Raw genomic sequence first — 21,625 nt, forward strand, 5'->3', positions numbered from 1 at the left:
AGCCCGTGGTGATAGGCAGCAGATGAAGTCAACCTGAGAGCCGCAATGCATGATCCAGCCATCAGCTGGAGCCTCTTTAGAGAAATAACACTGGATTCCACAAATATGCCAAGATCCGTATTTGTCAATAGGCATAGACTCCATTTCATGACTGCCAAGGCTTTAGGGGTGGGGAGGCCCAATACATTGTGCCTATTTACTTCTCTAAAGATCATGATATTCATCATGCACTTACTCAATGTTAGCTCCTTCTCTCGCTCCCTCCTTCCCACCATCCTTCCCTCCCAAGAAGTCTTAAAAAGCAAACCACAGGATATGTGCCTACATATATTTGTTGAACTGAAATGGACCTCTAGAGTTTGGGGCCCACCATCAAGCCCCATATGCAGGTCTAGGAAACTTGCCTGGTAAGTGAGAAAGCAGAGCGGCGAAGAGACTAGTATTTGTGATTAAGGAAAGAGAAAGGGGCAGCTAATTAGGAGCTGATGATCTGCCAGCCAGACTCCTGATCCGGAGCTCAAATCAAAACAAGAGGCTGAAACGCTGGCAGTGAGTGGGGGTCGCAATCTGAGTCTGACCACCTGGCAGTTCCCAGACTTCATAGGCCACCTGGTTCCCTGAGCAGGCTCCAGGTACCTTCCAAACCCATCCCCACCCTGGCCACCTGTCACTTAGCCTGTCTCAGAGCCCCACTCGCAAGTAAAGTGGAAGAGAAACAGCATGTGCAAATCATGGACAACCCCCTCACTGCACAGCTACGGGCTCCCAGCCCTTTGTGAAACAGGGATACCATTCAAGAATGGTGGGAAAAAATAGCAGATGAAAATAAGTGGCTTCAGAAACCCAAGTGAAAAGGCTTGGAGTGGCTGAAGATGGTGGCTTCAGGCCCAAACTGTGCTTTCCCAGTCTTTTCTATTTCTTTTCTAGCCACCGGAATAAGTATAAAGAACACATTGGAGAAATAACACATATAGATTCAAAGACATCAGCTTTAGTGGCTTGGACATGTATCAGGAATACCATCTGTAATATTTTTTTGGCATATAAATTGAGGGAAAAAAATAGAGAAAATAGAAATAACCACCAGACAGAAGAATGGGGAGTGCCAGGGTGAGGTGAAAAGAGGGAGCCATAGCAGCAAAGGTTGTCAGAACTCAGCTGTCTCTACAGCATCCACTTGTGGCAGTTGAGCGTGAGAGGCAGTAGACTGATCTGTCACTTCTCAAACTACACATGGTGCTGGCTTTCAACATCTGCTAAAGAAATGTGAGATTTCCATGAACCCCAGGCTTGGAGCTTGCTGCCCAGTCTTGGGCAGAGATGTAGGTCTCTGGAACTTCTAAATTCCCACGAAGGACTGGGACCCAAGGCTCCCCTAGGGCACTGCTTCTCTTTTTCTCTCTTCTCTCTCTGGCTTTATTAATTCTTCTTCTTTGCCTTGGCCCTTGGCCTGCCACTCCCACTGCCTTCAGACCTACTGGGACCCTGAAGGGCAAAGAGGATGCTGACTGGGAATACTGGCCTCATTCTCTGGCCAGTCTCTCCAGGTAGCCTTGACTTTGGGAGGAAGACCAGGTGAGTGTAACAGCTGCTGCCAATATGAAGGGACAGACCAGGCCTCCTGGATGCTGAACCAAGGGCTGGAGCCAAGACTTGGAGCATGTGTACTGGTGCCTGGAGGCAAAAATCCTCCGTCCTGTGAACCAGCTCCCCTGCCTCTCTCCCCAAACAAGGAAACCACCCAAACATCATGCTCTGCTGCTGGGTGAGACCGAAGGAGTGCTTCTCTGGTAAGTTCTGGGACACTTCCTACTGCTGCATTTTAGGGGTGCAGCCTTAGAATACAAGTGAACCCAAAGTGTCATGAGCATGCTGACCACTTCAGGTGTGGACTCCCATTCAATCAGCATGGACATGGGTTTGGACCTTGTGGGAGAATACAGCAGGTCTTTTGGCCCATTTCCTGTAGGAGGAAGGATTCCAGTGAGAACCTCACTGGGATTTGGGCTCAGAATATTAGCTAATGGTAAAAGAAGATGGTTTTCTTTGAACTTCTACTTTAAGACCCACACAGGAAAAAAATAAAAATAAAATTTAAAAAAATGACACGCACAGGAGGGGGAATGGCTCAGTCAGGGCAGGACTCCTCCCCTAGCACCACCTGTGATATTATCTCAGTGTTTCCCTGGACCCCACATGGGATCCTGCAGATCTTGAGCTCTTTTCACTTCACAGTTACTCTGACACTCTGATATTTAAGTCTGACAAATGCATTACCAAACAGCAGCATTTCCCATCAATGTGCTTGTAGAACCCAAAAGAAAAATGGCAACCGATAAGTGTATTTGTGTGTCGCGTGACACCAAACAAGATGGGCCTTCTTGACCTCCTTGAAGTAAAGAGGCACAGGGCTGTCATAGCCATGCATCCTTGACGGAAAGCCCTGAGTCTTTTCAGATTCCACTTTTCCAGGAACAGAAGGGGCAGATGCTGCCACCACAGGCTCCATGGTCTCCAGGGGTGGGAGCTGCTGCCTGACAGCAGGAGTGGTGGATTAGTATAGCTCAGCCAGATCACCCCAACCCTCTTTTTCCTTACAGGTCTGCACCAGCTTGACTGTCCTAATCCTGGGTCAATGGGGGTTAATAATAAAGTGCCAAATGTCAAATTCATCCTGCTTTGGGGTGGGAGTAGCGAGGAGGTGAGTGTAAGGGCAGGTTGGCTTTGTTTCAGCTGCAGGCTGTGAGGGCTTCTGCCTTTAATAAGTCCAAATCCAAGCCAAAGGAGCCTCTGCCATGTTCCAGGAACTCCTTTGGGTTCTGGAGAAATCAAGAAGCAAACAAGGCTGCTTTGGGAAGTGCTCACATGTATTTATTTCACAAGGGGGGAGATGGTGCGGGGGTGACCACCAACAGGATGCCACCCATGAGACACTGTGAACTCCCAACTATAGGTTTTGGTTCTGGGCAGGGCTTGACCTGTGGGGACAGCACTAGGGGGTGATATGAGAAGTGGCAGAAGGGATGGCCTTCCATCTGGGGGACCATTTGGGGTAAGGCCGAGCCACATCCTCCTGGCCAGCAAAGCATGGCCACTCCCACGCCAAGCTTCTTAGCAGCCTTGACCTGATCCAAGCGAGCAATGAAGGGGCAAGCCCAAGGCTACACACATCTGCTCTACCACACACTCAGACACACATGACACGTGGTGTCACACATGCACACACACACATGCAGCCACACACACCCTGCCAAGCACACCACACAGGCACACATACTCATATGCATGCACATGAGTCCATATATTAACTCTGATTTATAAGTGCACCCTAACCAGAGGGCAATTGGAAAAAAATTATTACTCTTTAGAGAGGAATTGACTGCCTTCTCCCCTGTCAGCCAGCAGAGCATGGGCTGAAATGAAATGAGCACAGAGCATCCTCGAGGGTCCTGGCTCCCTTTGCTGTGTTGGCTCCAGTCCTTAAGCTCCAGGTGGAGGCCCCTTGCTGCTCCCCTGAGGCAGCGTCTGTGAGTCAGGGCTCCCTGTTACCCAGGCAGGCAGAGCTGCACTGGCCTGCCTCTAGCTTTGGGGCCCCTCATAACTCTGACTAGCCTGTGTGTTCAGTCTATTCCTGTTTCAGCTCCCTTCAGATAGAGGCAGAAGAGCTTCTCCTTTGCCCAGGCAACCGTGGAAGTGTCAGATCCTTATAAGCCATCTTAGGGAGGGTCCAAAAAACTGCAGAGCTATAGCCGCCAAAGCCACCTGATGGACAGGTGTGGGTGGAGGCTGTCTTGGGTTGTGAATGAATATCTGGACAGAAGCAACCTCAGGGGAAATTGAGTCTCTGGGCCTTGATGCCTCCTCTGAGGAGGGGGAGCTAGGATGTGGCTGAACTCCACCCCTACACTTTGTTGAGGGCTAGAGTGGAATTCAGAAGCTGTTGCTGCAAGAGAGAGATGAGAAAGGAGAGAGGCCCCTGCCAGTCCCAGTCCTGACAGTGGGTGGAAAGATGACAAAGAGGAGATGTGCGTGTTTTTCTCCTTGGTACCAGATCCACACCCAGGCTGCAGAAGAAATGGCTTCTGGGGTCTCAGAGAAGAGTAAGAGGGTACTTTTCCAGGGTACATGAGCCTCATGGCAGCTGAGTGCCTGATGTGGGCACAAAGTCTCCATCTGGGGCCCCTGTACTGCCCTGGAGAAGCCCGGGAGTCCCACGAGCTCCTGCTGGCTCCGCTGTCTCTCCACCAGTGTGGCTGATCTGGAGGACAGGCAGACCCTGCCCCAGGGGCCAGGCTCCAGGGTCCCCAGCTCCTCCTACTACTTGATGGAGTTCTTAATTGTCCACCTCTGTCCTGTGCAGCTGCGGAGGATGAGGTCAATGCCAGCCAGGCCATGGTTCTCCACCTCCAGGCAGCGCCCCGTGCCCTTATTCATGATGGCTCCATTCTGGGAGGAGACAGAGGTAAAAAGAGGAGAAATAGAGAGGGAGGGAGAGAGAGAGAGGGAGAGATTGAGAGAGATTGAGAGAGATTGAGAGAGATTGAGAGAGAGAGACAGAGAGACAGAGAGACAGAGAGAGAGACTTAACCACCGTAGTGCCTAGCACATGGACTCTCATGGGGAATAATCCCATTAAAATTCTTTGCACAGGGAGAAGGGTCATTGGGACCACCTCTGGAAACCCTAAAGTCAGAACATAAATAAGCTTCACCAAATTTAAGTGGCTGAACCAGGTAATGAACATTGGTGGGGGATGGTGTCAGAATGGGGAATTTCCAGGGATATTCCTAATCCTACTGGCTATAGGTACTTAGCAGATTTCAGGAAAATCACCTTCACACTCCCTGCCCCAAGTGCTGCTGTAGAGATCTAAAATGCTGTCTCCCATGGAAACACCCCCATTGGTTCCCCCCAAATATTCTCAGTCCATGCACCTGGTCCAGGGCTGGCAGACCTTTGGTGCACTTTGCTGGGTACTCTTGGGGAAGCCAAATTGCCCTGTGGCCTGCAGCATCCTCACCGGCTCAGGGGTGCTGGTCCTGTCCATGAAGCACTTACTTGGATGAAGTTCCAGCGCTTGTACAGGCTGCTCTTGACCTTGTCACAGTCAAGGAGCTGGGGTAACCGACTCTTAGAGTTGTCCACCAAGCAGCGGGTGTCAGGGAGGAGTGTGGTGGTCCCCAGGGCTCCCAAGTGCAGAAAGCCTTCCTTGGTGTATCGGGCGAGCTGGAGAGAGAGCAGAGCAGCAAGGGAGCAGGAGCCGATGTAGGGGTGACACCATGAAGGGAAACAGAGCTCAGATCTGCAAATTTCACTCATGCCTCTGTCATTGCTGCAGTCCTAGCCACCATCTCAGGCCTATCACACCTCCCGCCCCAACCCAACTCACAGGTGAGCCCTCCCCAGGAGGCCCTCCCCTCTGGCTTGCTAAGCGGGAATGCAGGCTCCTCAGGGCCACTGTCTGATTTTTCCTTAAGCACTCAGTGTTTCAGGAGTCTAGCCTTCTGTCCCGCAACACAGGGGGTGGGGATGGGGCGGCGGGGGGGCGGGGGAGGAATAAGCGAAAGAGAAGGACAGCTGATTTCTGCTTGGCTCTGCTTTCACCTGGCTGGGCCACCTTGAATAATCAGCCTCTCGGAGCCTCTGTTTCCTCCTCATTTGTAAATTGGGATTAATTAAATCTACCCTGCTTCAAAAGGCCCAAAGAGGCAGTGCTTGAAAGAAGAAACAGACATATTAAAAAGCATTAAACCTCACAGGTATTAAAATAAATAAACTAAAACTGCAATGAGATACAACATATTAAAAAAAGAACTTCTTCCCATTGTGCCAAGGTTAGCATAAGATATAGTGGAGGGAGCATAAAGTACTACAACCTTGCAAAAAGGGGATTTCAAAATACATATGTAGTGCTTTAAAAATGTTTCTCTCCTTTGACTTAATAAATCCACTTTTAGAAATCTATCTCAAGGAAATAATCAGAACTACGAACAGTTTACATATGGGCTATTTATTGCAACATTATTTATAATGATGAAAAAGCAGAAATATCTTAAATGTGCAACACAGTACTGGTGCTTGCTTTCTGCTCCATGTACGGCAAGGAGTGCTAGGAGATTGTGGTAGAATGTGAGAACAGCCACATTCCTTTACTCATCCTTCTAAACACCACCTGTAACATGACTGCAGCAATTTCCATCAGGTGTAGTCTATTTCCCCACCCCTCGATATTGGTGACTTGCTTTGGCCAACAAAGCGTGGCAAAAGCAAGGATGTGCTTGTTCCTGGGTTAGACCTTTCATACTTCCACCATCTTGGAACCACCATGGCCATAAGCTCAGGGTGTCCTGCTAGCAGATGAGACACATGTGGTCCAACCACCCGACAAGTGGATGAGGTTATCCGAGATGAGGTAGCCCACGTCAACCTGCTAGATGATAAGAAGTTCATGAATGAATCCAGCCAAAATCAGCTGAGCCTGGTCCAGATCACAGAACCATCCAGCTGGCCTATATACTCATGAGCAATAATAAATGCATATTGTTTTATGCCACTGAATTTTGGGGTAGTTGTTATGCAGCAATGGCTAACTGATACAGAAATGGTGTTGCGCACCAACATTTCCCCAAAGGGCCTGCACGATTTCAGTGGCCTCCCCTCTTTTGCCTGTCATGTTGTTTAAAAATCTGTATTCCAACTTTTGAACAAATTCGTTCACCTGTCATTCACACTCCTTTAGGGTCAGGGACTGTGTCTAATTTATTTCATTCCTTGCTAGGAGAGAAGTCACAAACCAAGTGCTCAAAGCATGTTTGCGGATGAGCAAATTGTGAATGTGGTAAACGTCACCCTTTAAAAAAATTGCAACATTATTTATAATAATGAAAAAGCAGGAACATCTTAAATGTGCAACACAGTACTGGTGCTTGCTTTCTGCTCCATGTATTTCTTTAAACTTGCAGCCCCATCTATTTCTTTAAACTTTACAAGCATCTTTTGAGGAATCCCTCTGCATACCCAGCCTGAGGACAGGCTTCTGGGAATATAAGGATGGGGATGTGTTCCCACTGAGATGATTCCAGTGTAGGCAGTAAGGGCAATGAGAGAGGCAAGCATGATCTTCATGTTTGTTCTTACAATTCTAAGTGATGACTGGGGTGGGAGTGACAATCATTAATATACAGGTGGTTCCTAATAAATTTTTTAAAAATTACCAGCTTGCACATATCAAAGGCATACGCTGCATCATTTCTTAGCATTGTACAGAGGATAAACAGTGAGATTTTCATAACAACCCTGTGAGATAGGTGCTATTACTCTACCCATTACGAAGATGAGGAAACAGGCATCTGGTCACCTGATTGGGTCCTGGCCTCTCTCCTTGGTCCCTCGAGACCCAGTGGTTGGTGGCCCTGGCCCAGCAGGCGCACCACAGATGGACCTCCTCCCAAGTGCTTGGGCAACTCTGGTCAGGGATGGAGCAGGAGGGCAGTTCTGCTTAGGGACATGAGTGCCTTTTCTCCAGGGGTTAAGATTCTCTTCAGGGGCTCTTGTCTACTGGCAGAAGCTACTCAGAAACCCTCTTCTCTGATCCCCAAAGGGGGGTCCGCCTGGTCTCCCCCTGAATCAAGTGACAGAGCTTATTAAGTGCCCTTGAGAGATATGCGGTTAACATGTGCTTTAAACCCAAATTAGTTCCAAATCAGAGTAATTGTTAGAGGCAAAATGATAAGAAAATCAGAAACCCTCCCCATGCCTCCCTAAACAATGTCTCTGAACATATTTAAATTCACCAAATGCAAAGTGATGAATGACAGCAAGCTGCCTTTATGTTCGGGGAAAGATATACACAGCTGCTTATTGAAATTATGAATCAATCTATTATCCAGCAGGCAAACGAGAAGCACTAAGAACATTAATTAACTGAACTATCTGTGACCCAGATGTTTAAAGACTGAAGCTAAATGCCACTGGGAGTTAGAGTCTCTTCTTTCTGAAGTCTGTCAGGACGTGAAAACAATGAGACCCAGACTACTAGGACCTGCAAAGGCCACACGCCAGCCCCAAGCCATGCGGGCACCAGGTGGGCAGGGCGGGTGAGGGGAGCCTGCAAGATTTCTGCTCTGGGGGAAGGCTGTTTCTCGCATCAAAATACAAGGCCACCTGTATAGGCTCTGCTGGCCTGGTCAAAGGGCCAGGGTTAGGGGAACAGTGCTGTGGTCTGAAAGGACCATGGGGCTTAAGTTAGGCCAACAGAGCTCACAGTTGCTTCTCCCCAACAAGGCAGCTGGGTGCCACGTGCTGGGACCTAACGTGAACCACATCCCCCTTTTTGCTCCAGTCCTGGATTAGGAGTCTGCCTAGTCCTCTGCCTACAACGCCCCCACCATGTTCCCTCCTTAAGGACCTCTGCTCCCTGCCCTCTGCATGTCCAACAGACTTGCCTGCCTTCAGGGTTTCACTCCAGCTCTTTCCCTGCCTGGAAATGCTATTTATCGGCCAATGTCCGTAGACCTCAGTGCAATTCCCTCCATTCCACAATGTCTTCTCTAACTCATCCCCTGTCATCTCCTGTCAAGTCTTTGGCACAACTCAAATCCATATGCTGTAGTGCCTCTTTTCAAGGCGTGGATGTCTCACTTCCTCTTGTCCACTTTGTCCCCATTCACTAGCTGAAGAATGTTTGGGTTGTTTCCACTTCGGGCTATTATGAGAATATGCTGCTATGAGCACTCATATATAAGTTTTCGTGTGAATATATGTTTTCTATTCTCTTAGATATATATCTAGGAGTAGAATTGCTAATTGTTGGGTCACATGCTAAGTCTATATTTAACTTTTTGAGAAACTGTCAGACTTTTCAAAGCAGCTGCACTATTTTTTATTTCCACTGGCAATGAACCAGGGTTTCAATTTATCTACATCCAGCCAACTCTTGTTATTGTGGTTTAAAAAAACATTCTAGCCATCCTAGTGGGTATGAAGTGGTATCTCACTGTAGTTTTGATTTGCATTTCCTTAATTATTAATGATAGTGAGCATTATTAGCTATTTGTATATCTTCTTTGGAGAAATGTCTGTTCAGATCTTTTGCCTATCTTTTAAATTGTGTTGTCTTTCTATTGTTGAGTTGCAAGACTTCTTTCTATTTCTCAATGCTAGACCTATTTAAGATATATGATTTGTTAATATTTTCTCTGATTCTGTGGGTTGTTTTTCACTTTCACTGTCCTTTGAAGCTTAAAGTTTTAAATTTTGATAAGTCCGATTTATCTATTTTTTCTTTGGTTACTTGTGCTTTTGATGTCATATCTAAGAAACCATTGCCAAATCCAAGATCCTAAAGATTTATCCCTGTGTTTTCTAAAAATTTTATAGTTTTAGCTCTTACATTTAGGTCATTGATCCATTTCAAGTTAATTTTTATATATAATGTAAGGTATGGGTCCAAATTCATTCTTTTTCATGTGGATATCTGGTTGTCTCAGTATCATTTGTTAAAAACACTATTCTTTCCCTATTGAATTGTCTCGTTGTCTTTGTTCAAAATCAGTTGACTATAAATGTGAGGGTTATTTTCTGGTCTCTCAATACTATTCCATTAATCTATGTCTATCCTTATGTCGGTACCACATTGTCTTAATTATTACAGCTTTTTGGTAAGTTTCAATTCTTCTTTTTCAGTATTGTCCTGGCTATTCAGGATCTCTTGCATTTTCATATGAATTTTAGGATCAGCTTTTCCATTTCTGCAAAAAAGACAGTTGGAGTTTTGACGGTGATTGTGTTGAATCTGTAGATCGGCTTGGAGAGTGCTGCCATCTTAACAGTGGTGAGTCTTCCAATCCATGAACACAGGATATCCTTTCTTTAGGTCTTTCTTTTCTTTCAATAATGTTTTGTAGTTTTCAGTGTACAAGACTTATACTTCTTTAGTTATATTCCTAAGTATTTTATCTTTTTCGACGCTATTGTAATGATGTTGTTTTCTTAATTTCCTTTTCAGAATGTTCATCACTAGTGCAAGCAGTGTCCTTCTCTGAGAACTACAGGCTGCCATTCTGGTACCTCATGGTCACTCAGGGCTGTAGGCTCTGCAAGTTCCCTTGGTACCTGCTTCCACAGAGCCAGGCCCAGGTGTCGACTGCCCACCTCCACTGCAGAGCCACCCATATTTCCCTGCGCCTGGGCCTCACCCCAGTTCACTCTTTCATTCACTTTATGTGACTCTCTGTCAGCCAATGCTCTTCCAGGGTCTAGATTTTAAAAATGTATCCTTCCTCCTCAATCCCTAGCCTGGTGTCCTGGGCCTTCACTGTTCTCAGAGAATCTGGCTTCCCACTTTGTCGAGAAGTTATCTCTCCTACCCTTCAAACCCTGACTTCCTTCCCATTTCCTCACTTCCTTTCAGTGTCTGCCCTCTCCTCACTCTGCAGGTACCTTAAGCCATTATTTCTCCCTTCTCTTTCACTTCTTCCAAGCTACAAACATAACCAGATATTTAAGCCCAGAAAATCTTTTCTAATCACAGCTCTTATTACCTCCTAATTTTGTCCCTGAATTTCCTCTCTTTAATTCTTTAGTGCCTTGCAATTTTCTACTATTACTATTTATTGGAATTGCTCTCTTCAAGGTCAACAAAATCCAGTAATTATCAACTTCAATTGCTTTTTCTTAGTCTTTATATTGGGCACCAACTGTGGGCCAGATGCTGTGCTGGGTGCAGGTGATACCACCCACCTCTCCTCCCTATACCCACTGTCTTGGAGAGCTTGCCATTCTCAGGGCTTTCAGTGGCATCTATATGCTAACTTTGCTAATTGTGCCAAATTTCTATCTCCAAACCAAACCTTCTAGATTTGTATCTCTAACACCCCATTTAACATCCACTTGTATGTCTAATAAGCATTTCAAATTTATGTGACTCAAACCAAACTCCTCCTTTCCTTTGCACCCTCCCATCTCCTGACACTCATCCAACATTGGTTCCATCTCGGTAACGACAACGCCATCCTTCCAGTTGCTTAGGCCAAGCACTGTGGCTTAACCCTTTATTTGTCTCTTCCTCTGACCTACCATATTCAGTCCATTAGCAAAGCATGTCCTGATTTCACCTGCATTGTTCCAAGTCACCTTCGTCTCTCAACTAGATTAGTGCAGTGGCCTCCTAATTTGTCTCCTAGCTCCCACTCTTGCCTACATTGGTCTTTTTTTCAATATAGCATTCAGAGTGATTGCTTTTAAAAATATCATATTATTTAAAATTATATTACTTTAAATTGAAACCAGGCCATGCCAACACTCTTACTATGAACTACAAGACCAACACAATTTAATAATAGCTCCCTGCGCTCAACTCTACCACTCTGCCCCTTGCTCATTTCACTCCAGCCACACTAGCCTCCTTGTTGGTCTGTTAACAGGCCACATTTGTTCTTGCTCAGAGCCTTTGCACTTGCTGTTCCTCCTCTCTTGAATGCTCTTCCCCCAGATAGATGAATAGCCTACTCTCTCACCTTTTTCAAATTTATGCCTAAATGTAATCTTCTTGGCGATTCTTTCTCTTGAATCTTTTAAAATTTCACCTCTACCACTTGCTCCTTATCTTTTCCCCTGCTTTATTCCTCTCCAAGCACATAGTAACTTCTAATAGACTATATATTTTCCTGATTTATAGAGTTTGTTTTCTGGCTCCCTCCACTAGAACGTGAGAGGCATGAAGGCAGAAGTTTTATTTGTTTGTCTTTTTTGTTCACAGCCCTATTCCTAGCTCATGGAAGAGTGCCTGGCAATAGTCTGTGCTCGATAAATTCTTGTTGGCTTCATTAGTAAATACACAGTACACGCCTTCAAGGAGCTCACACCTTACTCAGGTAGGCAGGCAAATAAAGAAGCTAGGATGACAGAGTGTGAAATAATGCTATAAAATATGCTAAATGTCTTCCTAGAGCCAGAACAGGAGGGGCCCTCATCCAGAAGAGGGAAGGCAGAGAAGGCTTTCCAGAGGAGGCAGCATTTAAGCCAAAGGAACGAGGAGGAGAGTGCAGACCAGACCAGACAACGGTGGCAGCGCGTCCAAAGGCCTGGAGACCAGAGAAAATGTCGGTGTAAGAGCTGCGATGGGGCAGAAGTAGGGGTGGGGTGGGTACAGTGCAGATGAGACTGTGCCATATGGACACATCATGTTCAGGAGTCTGGGCTTTTTTGTGAGGAGCCATCTGAATTATTATAGGACGACCACACTGGCTGCTGAGTGGGGAATGAACTGTGGTGGGGCATGATGGAAGTCCAGGGGCTAACGAAGGACTGAACCCGAGTACAACACTGAAGGAAGAGAGAACGTGACAAATTTGAGAGGTGCATCCAAGTTAAGAATGACCCTGTATTCCTGGTGAGTTGAGTCTTCCATCATCATAAAATGACACAATTCATCTTTAATAATGCACTTTGTGTGGCAGGTTACTTCGTTTTATATTAGCGCAGTTACTCCAGTTTCCTGCTTTTTAGCATTTGCCTGCCATTCCCTTTTTCATCCTTTTACTTTCAACATTTCCTTCTCCTTGTGTTTTAGATGTGTCTCTTGAAAACTGGATTTTAAAAACTGGTGATAGTCTCTGTCTCTTAACCAGAAAGATTAGTCCATTTGTTTTTATCATAATTAATGATATATTTGGACTTATTTCTTCTATTTTCCTTTGTGCTTCTGTGTGTCCAGTCAACCTGTTTCTTTTTTCTCCTCTATTTGCCTTTGTTTGGATTGGCTTCCTGTGATATACCCGTAGCCCTGATCTCTCCCCAGGCTCTAGGTTTGTACATTTGAATCACCTTTTCTCTCTCCCTCTCTCTTATCCACAAAGTTACAGGTCTCCTCTTGCCTCCACGAGTTTCTCTCACATATTTCCTCCTAATATCCCAGGTGAGACTCTTCTGGGACCTGAACTGCTGCCACAGCTCTACAATTAGTCTTCCTACCTCTAGGCCTTCCCAGTTCCCATCTGTCCTATCCGATCTTGCAGGTTCAAATCATATCCTTCCCTGACCCAGCCTTCAGTTGCTCCCACTGCCCACTGATTTAAGAGTAAATTTTTATGACAACAATCACTATGGGGATCCAAATTACCTTTTCAGGCTTAGCTCTTAGTTTTTTGGCTTAGTCTTACAGATAACTTGAGATTTCCTCAAAACAGTCTTCCCCATATGGAAGATATCCCCACCCTACACCTACCATCTCTACTGGTCCCCAAAGCCTTCATCCAGATGGGACCTCTTCAATTTACATAACTGTGTATTTTATAAATGTGTCTTTGATTGCTACAGGTTTTAGTTATTGTTGTTTAAGGACAGTGGTATCCTATCCATTTTTTTATATAGCATAAGGACCAAGAAAAGTATACAAAAATCAAATGCTCTATAAATGTCTTTTGAATTGAATGGGATTATTCTAGGTTTGACTGCTGAGACCAAGAGGAGAAATGAATGTCATTATCCACAACACTAATGCATTAGGAAAAAACCTCTGAGCTCAAATACAGTTAATTCTCATTTAGGAGAAAAAAGAATTTTCTGTTTGAGATGATCTAAGAGGCACATACAGCTATTAACTCACATTTAACAGTCTTGAGGGAAAGCTAAAACATTCAGGATATATCCAGATAAACAAAACCCAGCCAAATAATTGTGGAATGACTCCGGAACACAACAAAATCCATCAAATTATCAATAAAAAGATGGCTTGCAATTGCTTTCATATTAAGAATCTTTCTCATCACTTTCGAATCAGCCCTAGTCAGTGTAGGAAACCAAGGTTAAATGAAGAATGCAGTTTACCCACCTTTTACACAGGACACAGAGAGATGGGTTCCACTGATTCAAACCTGCTTTGGGGTGAATTTGTTTATTACTTGGCTGAAGCCACAAGAGTGGTTTCTGGTGACTATATGTGTGCAGTATATTCTTAAAAACAAATGACCTTTCTCTATTACTATCCAGAGCATGCCAGATCTCAAAATGAATATAGAAAAAAAAAAAGTCTCCAAACTATAACTCAAAGTGGATGAGAGGTGGACCCCTAGGAGTTGGAGGTAAAGAAAGGGGGCAGGAAGAATCTTTGCGGGGGATGGAAATGCTCTGCATCTTGATTGGGAAGGCAGTATCACAGATGTCTGCACCTGTCCAAACTCATCAAATGTATACTTTAAACAGATGCAGTTCATTGTATTTACCTTATTTACCTTATTCTTACTTTAGCCCTATGGGACTCATCTTCAAAGTGGGGATAATTTTAATATTTACCTCATAGAGTAGTTATGCACTTAAATAAATGAGTGAGAAGAGAATATGGCACTTAGTAAGTCCTGTATGTTTATTAATTAAATAAAGTTAATTTTAAAAATATATATCTGGGAGCTTAGAAGGCATGCTAGAGAACCAGATATGGTTTTGTTTGTTTGTTTTTTGTTTTGTTTTGTTTTTGCAGAGCCAGTTCCTGGAGGTGGGATGGTCCCAAGGGCCTCTCTCCTCAGTCTTCTCCCTTCTGTCTGTCACTAATGACTCATCATGCTGGATTAAAGCATTATGTTTTCAGAAAACTCATTTTCTACTTAAATGAGTGAGGAGACATATTTGTGCCATAAAACCTTTGGTCAATTTCCTTGCAGAGATAGGTGCAGGAGTGGGTGGGTAGATCAGGGGCAGTGCCATTGGAGGTGGGGGTGGCAGAGTCCAGCCCACATAGCTTTAGGGAGACAGCTAGAGCCTCTTGGAGAGGGGTCCTAAGTGTGAGAGCACCAGCATGAAGGCCAGAAGTGCAAGTGGGAGAGGGAATGGTGAGCTGTTGAGCTGATTCCAACTTCCTAGGGATTAGGAACAAATTCCTAAGCCTGCCTTCCAAGCTCACCCTGACTGTTAGAGGAGCAAATTGATTAGAGGAGCGAAGACTCTATTTTTCTCAGTAAGACAGACTCTATTTTTCAACAAACAGATGCATTTCTTCCTTGTCTCTGTGTGAGAAATAGGAAGGTAAGATTATATCCCTGCACAGCCCAGAAGTGCTGGCAAATGCTTTGCTCCCTTTTTAGCACAATATTAGTTAAATCTGTCTCACTTTCTCACTTTGCCAATTTAATATAGCATCCTTGGTGTTGTGCTGTGTCATCAAAGAGGCAGAATATATTTTATGGTTAAGGACCTGGACTCTAAAGCCTGCTGAAGAAATCCAAGCTCTGCCACTAATGGTTTTATGACCTCGAGACAGTTACTTTAACCTATGGAGCTCTGCTTCCTCATCTTCAAAATGGGGATAATTTTAGGATTTGCCTCATAGGCTAGTTATGGAGTTAAATAAATGAGTGAGAGGACTTGGTATATAATAAACCCTATCATTCTTATTTCCCTGCCTTGTGAAACAGTAGAGGACAGGGCCTTGCTTCTGCTTCCAAAGACTTCTCTTCTTCCCTATAGCTTCCCATGTGGCCGTACGTGGCCAGCATTTTCTGGCCCTAGCTCCTTCCCAGCATTCAGCCACTCTAGGCTTCCTGTTCTCTCCCAGAGCTATTTGTCCTCCCAGGTGTTGCTATCCCAAGCACTTCAACAGTACTACTGAGCAGCTGAGTAACTGCAGGCAGCTATCCAGTATCCAGGGCTCTCTTGGGCTGGGTCCATGGTTTCTTGTGTTGGATCCCTGACTCAGGGAAGGCTGGGGTCTGCCCCTTGCTGTGCTCCTGCCCTTCTCCTTCCCTCCCTCACTTCACTTCCCTGGTTTGATCCAGATCCCAAATGCCCTTTCCAGGAATGGGCCAGATTACTGGAAGGCTGAGGGCTTGCATTAGACTGTTGGTACTTAGCTCTGTATCCCCAATGCCACCCTGTGTTCCACTGATGCTCCCAGGTCCTTAGCTCTCATGGCCTCTCATCTCTGACTTGCACCTCTCCTTTATACCTCTGCAGTGGGGGGAGAAGACCTCAGCCTGTTTTCTGCTCTTGGCATGTTCCCTGATGAGTCTCAGGCAAACCATCTACTTGATCAACCTCAACCACCCAGGAATTCAGAGCCTTAACAGAGGAGCTAGACATAGACCTTGGTATGACATTCATGTGAAGATGCTCTGAAATGGAACCAGCCCCTGAGATTCGGGTCTAGGTGTCCAGCCTCACCAAATAGCCATTTTATTCCAGGCCATGTTTATTCGTATAACATTATTTAACCAATGACAATGATACTAAAAATGTAGAGACATTTCTGCTTTTATACTTTCCACTGAAGAGACTATATATTTTTTTCTATTCTAGAATCTAAAACTCCCACTGGCACAGGGGCTTCTCCCTCCTCATTTTGTGGATCTCTCCAACTAGACTAGTTCCTTTCACACTACCATCTCCACCCACCCACCTGAGCTCAGGAGCTTATCCTGGAGCTTATGCCAGGCCATGGCCACCCAAAGCTGACCGCACAGCCATAATACTGGCCTGGCCCAAAATCCAAGCTCTTCCTCACCAGCAGCTAATATACCATTTGTGACTCTTCATTCAACATTAAACATTTGTAGATTGCCCACCATGTGCCCCAGCCTCCTCAGTTGGAGAGAATACTTCCTTGGGATTTGGGGTCTTCATCATTGTAAGACATGCTGAGTGAGCTAGAAATTGTGGTTCTCAGAGGACCAAATCTGGGCTGGCAGTTCAGTCAATTTCTATGTTTCTGTTGAGATAAATTCACGACTTTCTCTCAGGAAATTGCAGAAAGGATTTTCAGCTTCTTGGGATTCACCTTCAAGATTTGGCTGGTTGACACTTCAGTCTCCATGGAGGGGCCACAGACTCAGGCCCTGCAGAAATTTCACAGACATGAACCTAGTCTCTTGGGAGCAGTATCAGGCAGTCTAGATGATTGATATGAGTCTTTTGAAAGCAGAGCCCATCATCTATGAAATTCAACTCCTGAACATACAGGAGAAAGCCATGAGGAGGCCATGCAACCATAGTCAGTGTGTACATGGCACCCTCAGTAGTCCCTCCCTGGGTGAAGTTCCAGCAAGTTGTCTGATCTGTGGCACTTTGCATAACCCCTAGCTCCTGAGCCAGGCAGGTGATGAGGACAGTCTAGGTGTTCTGTTACCCATGTCTGGTCTTCCTCTGGCCTCCTTTAGTGGAAACCCAAACTGCTGAGACCCTGACATCCTGTGGCAGTGGCCTGAACTCCACTAGCCCTAAATTCTTCCAGATCCAACCTTCTTATTTACCATGTCCTCAGACCTCCTCCATTCCAAACAAGCATCATATTTCAAAATAATCATTCAACAGACATTGCTGCTTCAAAGAAAAATCAAAACTGTGAACTAAATGGCCAACTAACATTTTGCACTAACTCTGCTGTGCCTTGTAGTGCTAAGGCCCTAAATACCTTTTCACCAGCAGCCTTCCCCTCCCCCTTCTTGTCCTTTAGAAGCAGTGGTGTTTGGTATTTTTTTATTAATTTGGTATAAAAACAACCTAAGAAACCACAATATTTCTTCAAAAAAAAAAAAGAAAGAAAGAAAGAAAAGACTGAAAGCAAGCCTCAGAAATGGTAATAGTTGTGTCAGGGAAGTAGGAATATAGACGATTTAAATTTGTATTTTTCAAACTCACTGTAAGGCTGTTGTGTCTTCAGAAAAAAAAAAAGATTAGCAGTGACTTTTCTTTGAATGTAATAGCTCTGAGGAAGGTAGGAATGTTCAGTTAATAACATGGCCACCACCACGTTGTTCAGTCTAAATTCCTTATTCTAAAGCCTAACATTAACACAAAACCTGCCTGGGTCACTTTTTGTGTCTGGAGAAAAATCAACTAAAATTCTAAGGAGATATAAAACTTTTAACTAAGATTCTCTATGGGAAAACAATTTATGATTGTAATTCTAATTTTCTGGAAAGAATAGATCATTCTAACAAGAAGAAAGTAGTACAGTAATTCCTCCTTAACCTGGAGTCCTCCTTGAGCAAGATCAATGATGCGTGCATTTACTTCTGTATGTAGACTAGAAAATCAAGCATTCCAGCTCCCTCTATGTGGATTTTGAGAGCCTCTTGTTAGAGGTAATTAGAAAGAGAGAACCGGACCTTGGAAATAGAAAAAGGAAGCAAAGCAGATAGCCGAGAAAGAGGCTCAAGGCCCCGAAAGCCTCTGGAAGGTCTCAGGACGCAGTAAGGCAGTAATTCCGCCTTCCACAGAGGCCCAGGAATCAGTGACCAAGAAGCCCAAAGTAATACAATCAGAAACATTTTGAATATTTTTAGAGAAGATGAGTCAGAGGAACAAAAAAAGGCTCTTAATATTCCTGTTATCTGCAACATGGCGAAATGAATTTATGACCAGCTCACTGGAATGCAGGGGGAAGGTTTTAAAGTATTGCATAAGACACGGGAAATGGAAATGAATAGTACAGCACATCCGCGGTGTCTCACTTCAGATGCGTAAAACAGCACCGGTGTTTCTCTCCTGCTTTTCCTTGTCTCTCTGTGTATGTAGTGGGTTTTCCTGACATGAGAAGTCTGCCCTCACTTCTCCAACTCAGGGATCAGCATTTTCAATGGGTCCCTGGTAGCTAGCAGTCCCATTGACCACACTTAAGATTCTGGGTGGGGAGCCTGGGAGCTCTCGGTACTCTGTCCTTGCTGACCAACCTGGACCACTTGCCATGGCCGACTGCCTTATTTTCCCCCAAACATGGTGTATGCCCCCCACCACCTCTGTACTTTGCTCTGACTTTTTGCTTGCTTATCATTGGCCCCACACTTGCTCAAGTCTTTCTGCCAATGGCATGCTGTGGGCTAGAGAACATTTGGGGGCTCAAAAATATGAGACATGCTCCCCAGATGGCACAGCAGCGTGTCCAAGATTAAGAGTCACAGGACTTTAGGTTGAAAAGTGGGACAGCACTACCTGAATCTCAATTTTCTCATCAGTAAAGGGGCAGTCACTGTCTGCCTGATTGAATTATACGTGTCACTAAAATCAGAAATGTGTCTGTCATCATCGGCCTAGCCACACCTCTGAGCCACAGTCCAGCAAACATGGAGCCCTCGGGCAACAGCTCAGGTGCGGAGATTTAAAGCAGCCTGAGAGCCACTGGAAGGGTTAAGGGGTAAGGAAGATGCTCCATGCCCCTGAGTCTCCAGGGGCAGCGCTGCCCACCCCTTTGTCTCTTCTTGACCTTTGCCATTAAGGGAAATCAGAAGCAGAGGCTGAGAAGGATTGATGGGGTGGGCTGAGAGAGAAGGCAGGAGAGGGCTGGCAGAGGAGGCCATTCCCAATACCCCTGTGGGGCGACCCTGGCTGCTCCAGCTTGAGAACTCACCAGACCTAGGCCCAAGATGGCAATGGCCTGAAGTGGGGTGGAAAGCTGTGGCTCCTTAGACAAGACCTTGCTCTAAATGGGGTCAAACTGACACTGAAGGCTGCTGCTGAGTCCTTGACATACTATTTTTAAATAAAATTCAGGCTGAAAAAGGAAACAGATGTTTGTCTAATCCAAATTAGAGACCAGAAAAAACCAAGGCTGGTCATGAGCTCACAGACAGACACTTGCAAGCGAGCAAGCTCTCTGATGAAACCATTTCCATCTTGTTGACAAACACATGTTGCAAGACAGGAAATCACCCTCCTCAGTGCCTATTTTATCTCCGTTTAATTGCTGTTTGATAATAAATTACAACCGAGTCCATTAATTAAGCTAACAATGTCTGTGGAACACCAATTCCTTCTTCTGGGAGTTGCCTTGTTACAGGAGCCTCAATCCAGTCCCTGGCAGCCCACAACACTTTATGAAGCAATTTAAAAAGATGCCAAGGATGGTGAGTGGTGGGGAATGACGCCTAGCATAGAGGGAGTGGTTTAGGAGGAAGAGAAGAAATCTTGATGAGCGAGGGGAGGGGCCACCTGGCAGCTGGAAAGCAGTACCAAGAGTGCACTCTAATTCTGAACATGTGGTAGAACAAAAAACAACATTAGATTTATGTTTAAAAATTCAGCCGATGGAAGACAACCATGGCTGACTTATAGGTATGTGTCCTAGAACTGGAGGGAGCAATGAACTGCCTAATTTGGTCTGCCACTCCGTAATCAGCTATGTGGCAGGGGAATGCATTTGAGAAAGTTCTCATGCAGCCGGAAGTGCTGAAACATAAATTCCAGTTATTTCCAGCAAAGGCCTGGGTCCTGGGCTGTGAACGCTGCCAAGCTCCTAGCAGGACAGGGGAACTTGGTGCCTGGCTCCTGTCTGGGCAGGGAGTAAACAAGTAGCCATCATCAGGGTGAAAACTCTCGATAAATCTTGACCTTGTTGTCTGGGAGATGGGTCACCTGGGCATTCCTGCTGGATCAATTTAGGACCCTGAGGGGAGGATACAATAAGAGTAAAGACTCTAGACAGAAGGGTGAGGAAGGTCAAGTTCACAGGGGTCTGTCCTAGACTATGTTTGGAGCTTTGCACATCATAGGGCATTAGAGGGTGTCCTGAGTAGCCAGAGAAGATGGGGAGGAGGACTTTGGAGAAGGTGGCCACAGGGCTGCCGTAGAGAGATAGAGCCACCTCAATGCACTGATCCTTGGTTCCACCAAGAGCTTCCCAGTGGCTTAGAAAACTTTCCCTGAAACACTCAAGTAAAAAGCCACTGCCTAGAGCCATCTGAGGAAGCCCTCAGAGCTCTGGGAGACATCATTAAACTATCTTTACTCCCTTTCTCATTCACAGAAGTTGGCTCCGAGGCCAGTTTTTGATTATGCAAATATCTAAATGTGATAGTGTCTATTATGTCATAGTCAGTAAGTACTCAGTTCAAATGTCCCTTATTTAGAAGATTGGACAAAGAAGCCTGGGAATTAAGTGTTTTTTTTAAAGCTACTCCTGGTGTTTTCCCATCAATGATCATAAACAGACAGCAATATGGCTCAGAAGTGGACAACCCCACGGCTCAGTGTCCAGGCTCCCACTCTCCTCCTGGCCCAATACTAACATGTCCTCATCTCCCTCTCCCAGTGTCTTGCCCCAGAGTAGGTGTGGTCAATTATTGGCTTGTCATTTGGCCTATGCCAAGGTGCAGCCTCTTAAACGGCTGGCTTAACCATTCCATGCAGATCTCAGCTCCCTACACCCACTTCTCCAGTTACTTCAAGGTACTTCACTCCTCAGAGTTGGGGAGGGGAAAACTGCAGTAAGAAGAGGCCGAAGGCCAGGATGTCTCCACAGCATCCATCCCTCTCTGAACTTCTCCGGGGCTCTCTGTGTAAACATATCATTACCCCAGGCAGACCCTTCAGTGGCTCCTCATTGCCCTCATGGTCAAGTCCCAGCATCATTGGCATCATCTAGGAACTTGTTAGAAATGCAAAATCCCAGCATCATTGGCATCATCTAGGAACTTGTTAGAAATGCAAAATCTCAGGCCCTACCCCTACCTCCTAGCTCAGAAACTCTGGGATGGGGCCCAGCAGTTAGTACTTTCACAAGCCTTCAAGGTGATTCTGCTGCACGCTGAAGTGTGAGCACCAGTGCCTTGGAGCATGCCTTATGAGGCCGTTGGGATCTGCCTCTTCATCTGTCTTCAATCTTACCTCTCAGCACTTACTTCCCTCCTGCATTCTAAGCTGC

The 21,625-nt window shown here is 45.4% G+C and overlaps 1 protein-coding gene across 5 annotated transcripts in view; it reads right to left on the reverse strand.

Moving 5' to 3' along the window:
* Positions 1 to 314: 314 nt before the first annotated feature.
* Positions 315 to 21,625, reverse strand: part of GALNT17 (polypeptide N-acetylgalactosaminyltransferase 17) — a 408,494-nt gene continuing 387,183 nt past the window's right edge. For all 5 annotated transcript variants that reach the window (XM_039849002.1, XM_039849003.1, XM_039849004.1 and 2 more), the window contains 2 exons: positions 5,059 to 5,226; positions 315 to 4,446 (listed from right to left, as the gene is read on the reverse strand). In XM_039849002.1, coding sequence (XP_039704936.1) covers positions 4,318 to 4,446; positions 5,059 to 5,226 — 297 coding nt within the window. In that variant the 3' untranslated portion in view covers positions 315 to 4,317. The remainder of the gene's footprint in view (positions 4,447 to 5,058; positions 5,227 to 21,625) is intronic.

This window comes from Pteropus medius, unplaced genomic scaffold, assembly GCF_902729225.1.
Source record: "Pteropus medius unplaced genomic scaffold, Ma_sr-lr_union100, whole genome shotgun sequence".
Classification (NCBI taxonomy): Eukaryota; Metazoa; Chordata; class Mammalia; order Chiroptera; family Pteropodidae; genus Pteropus; species Pteropus medius.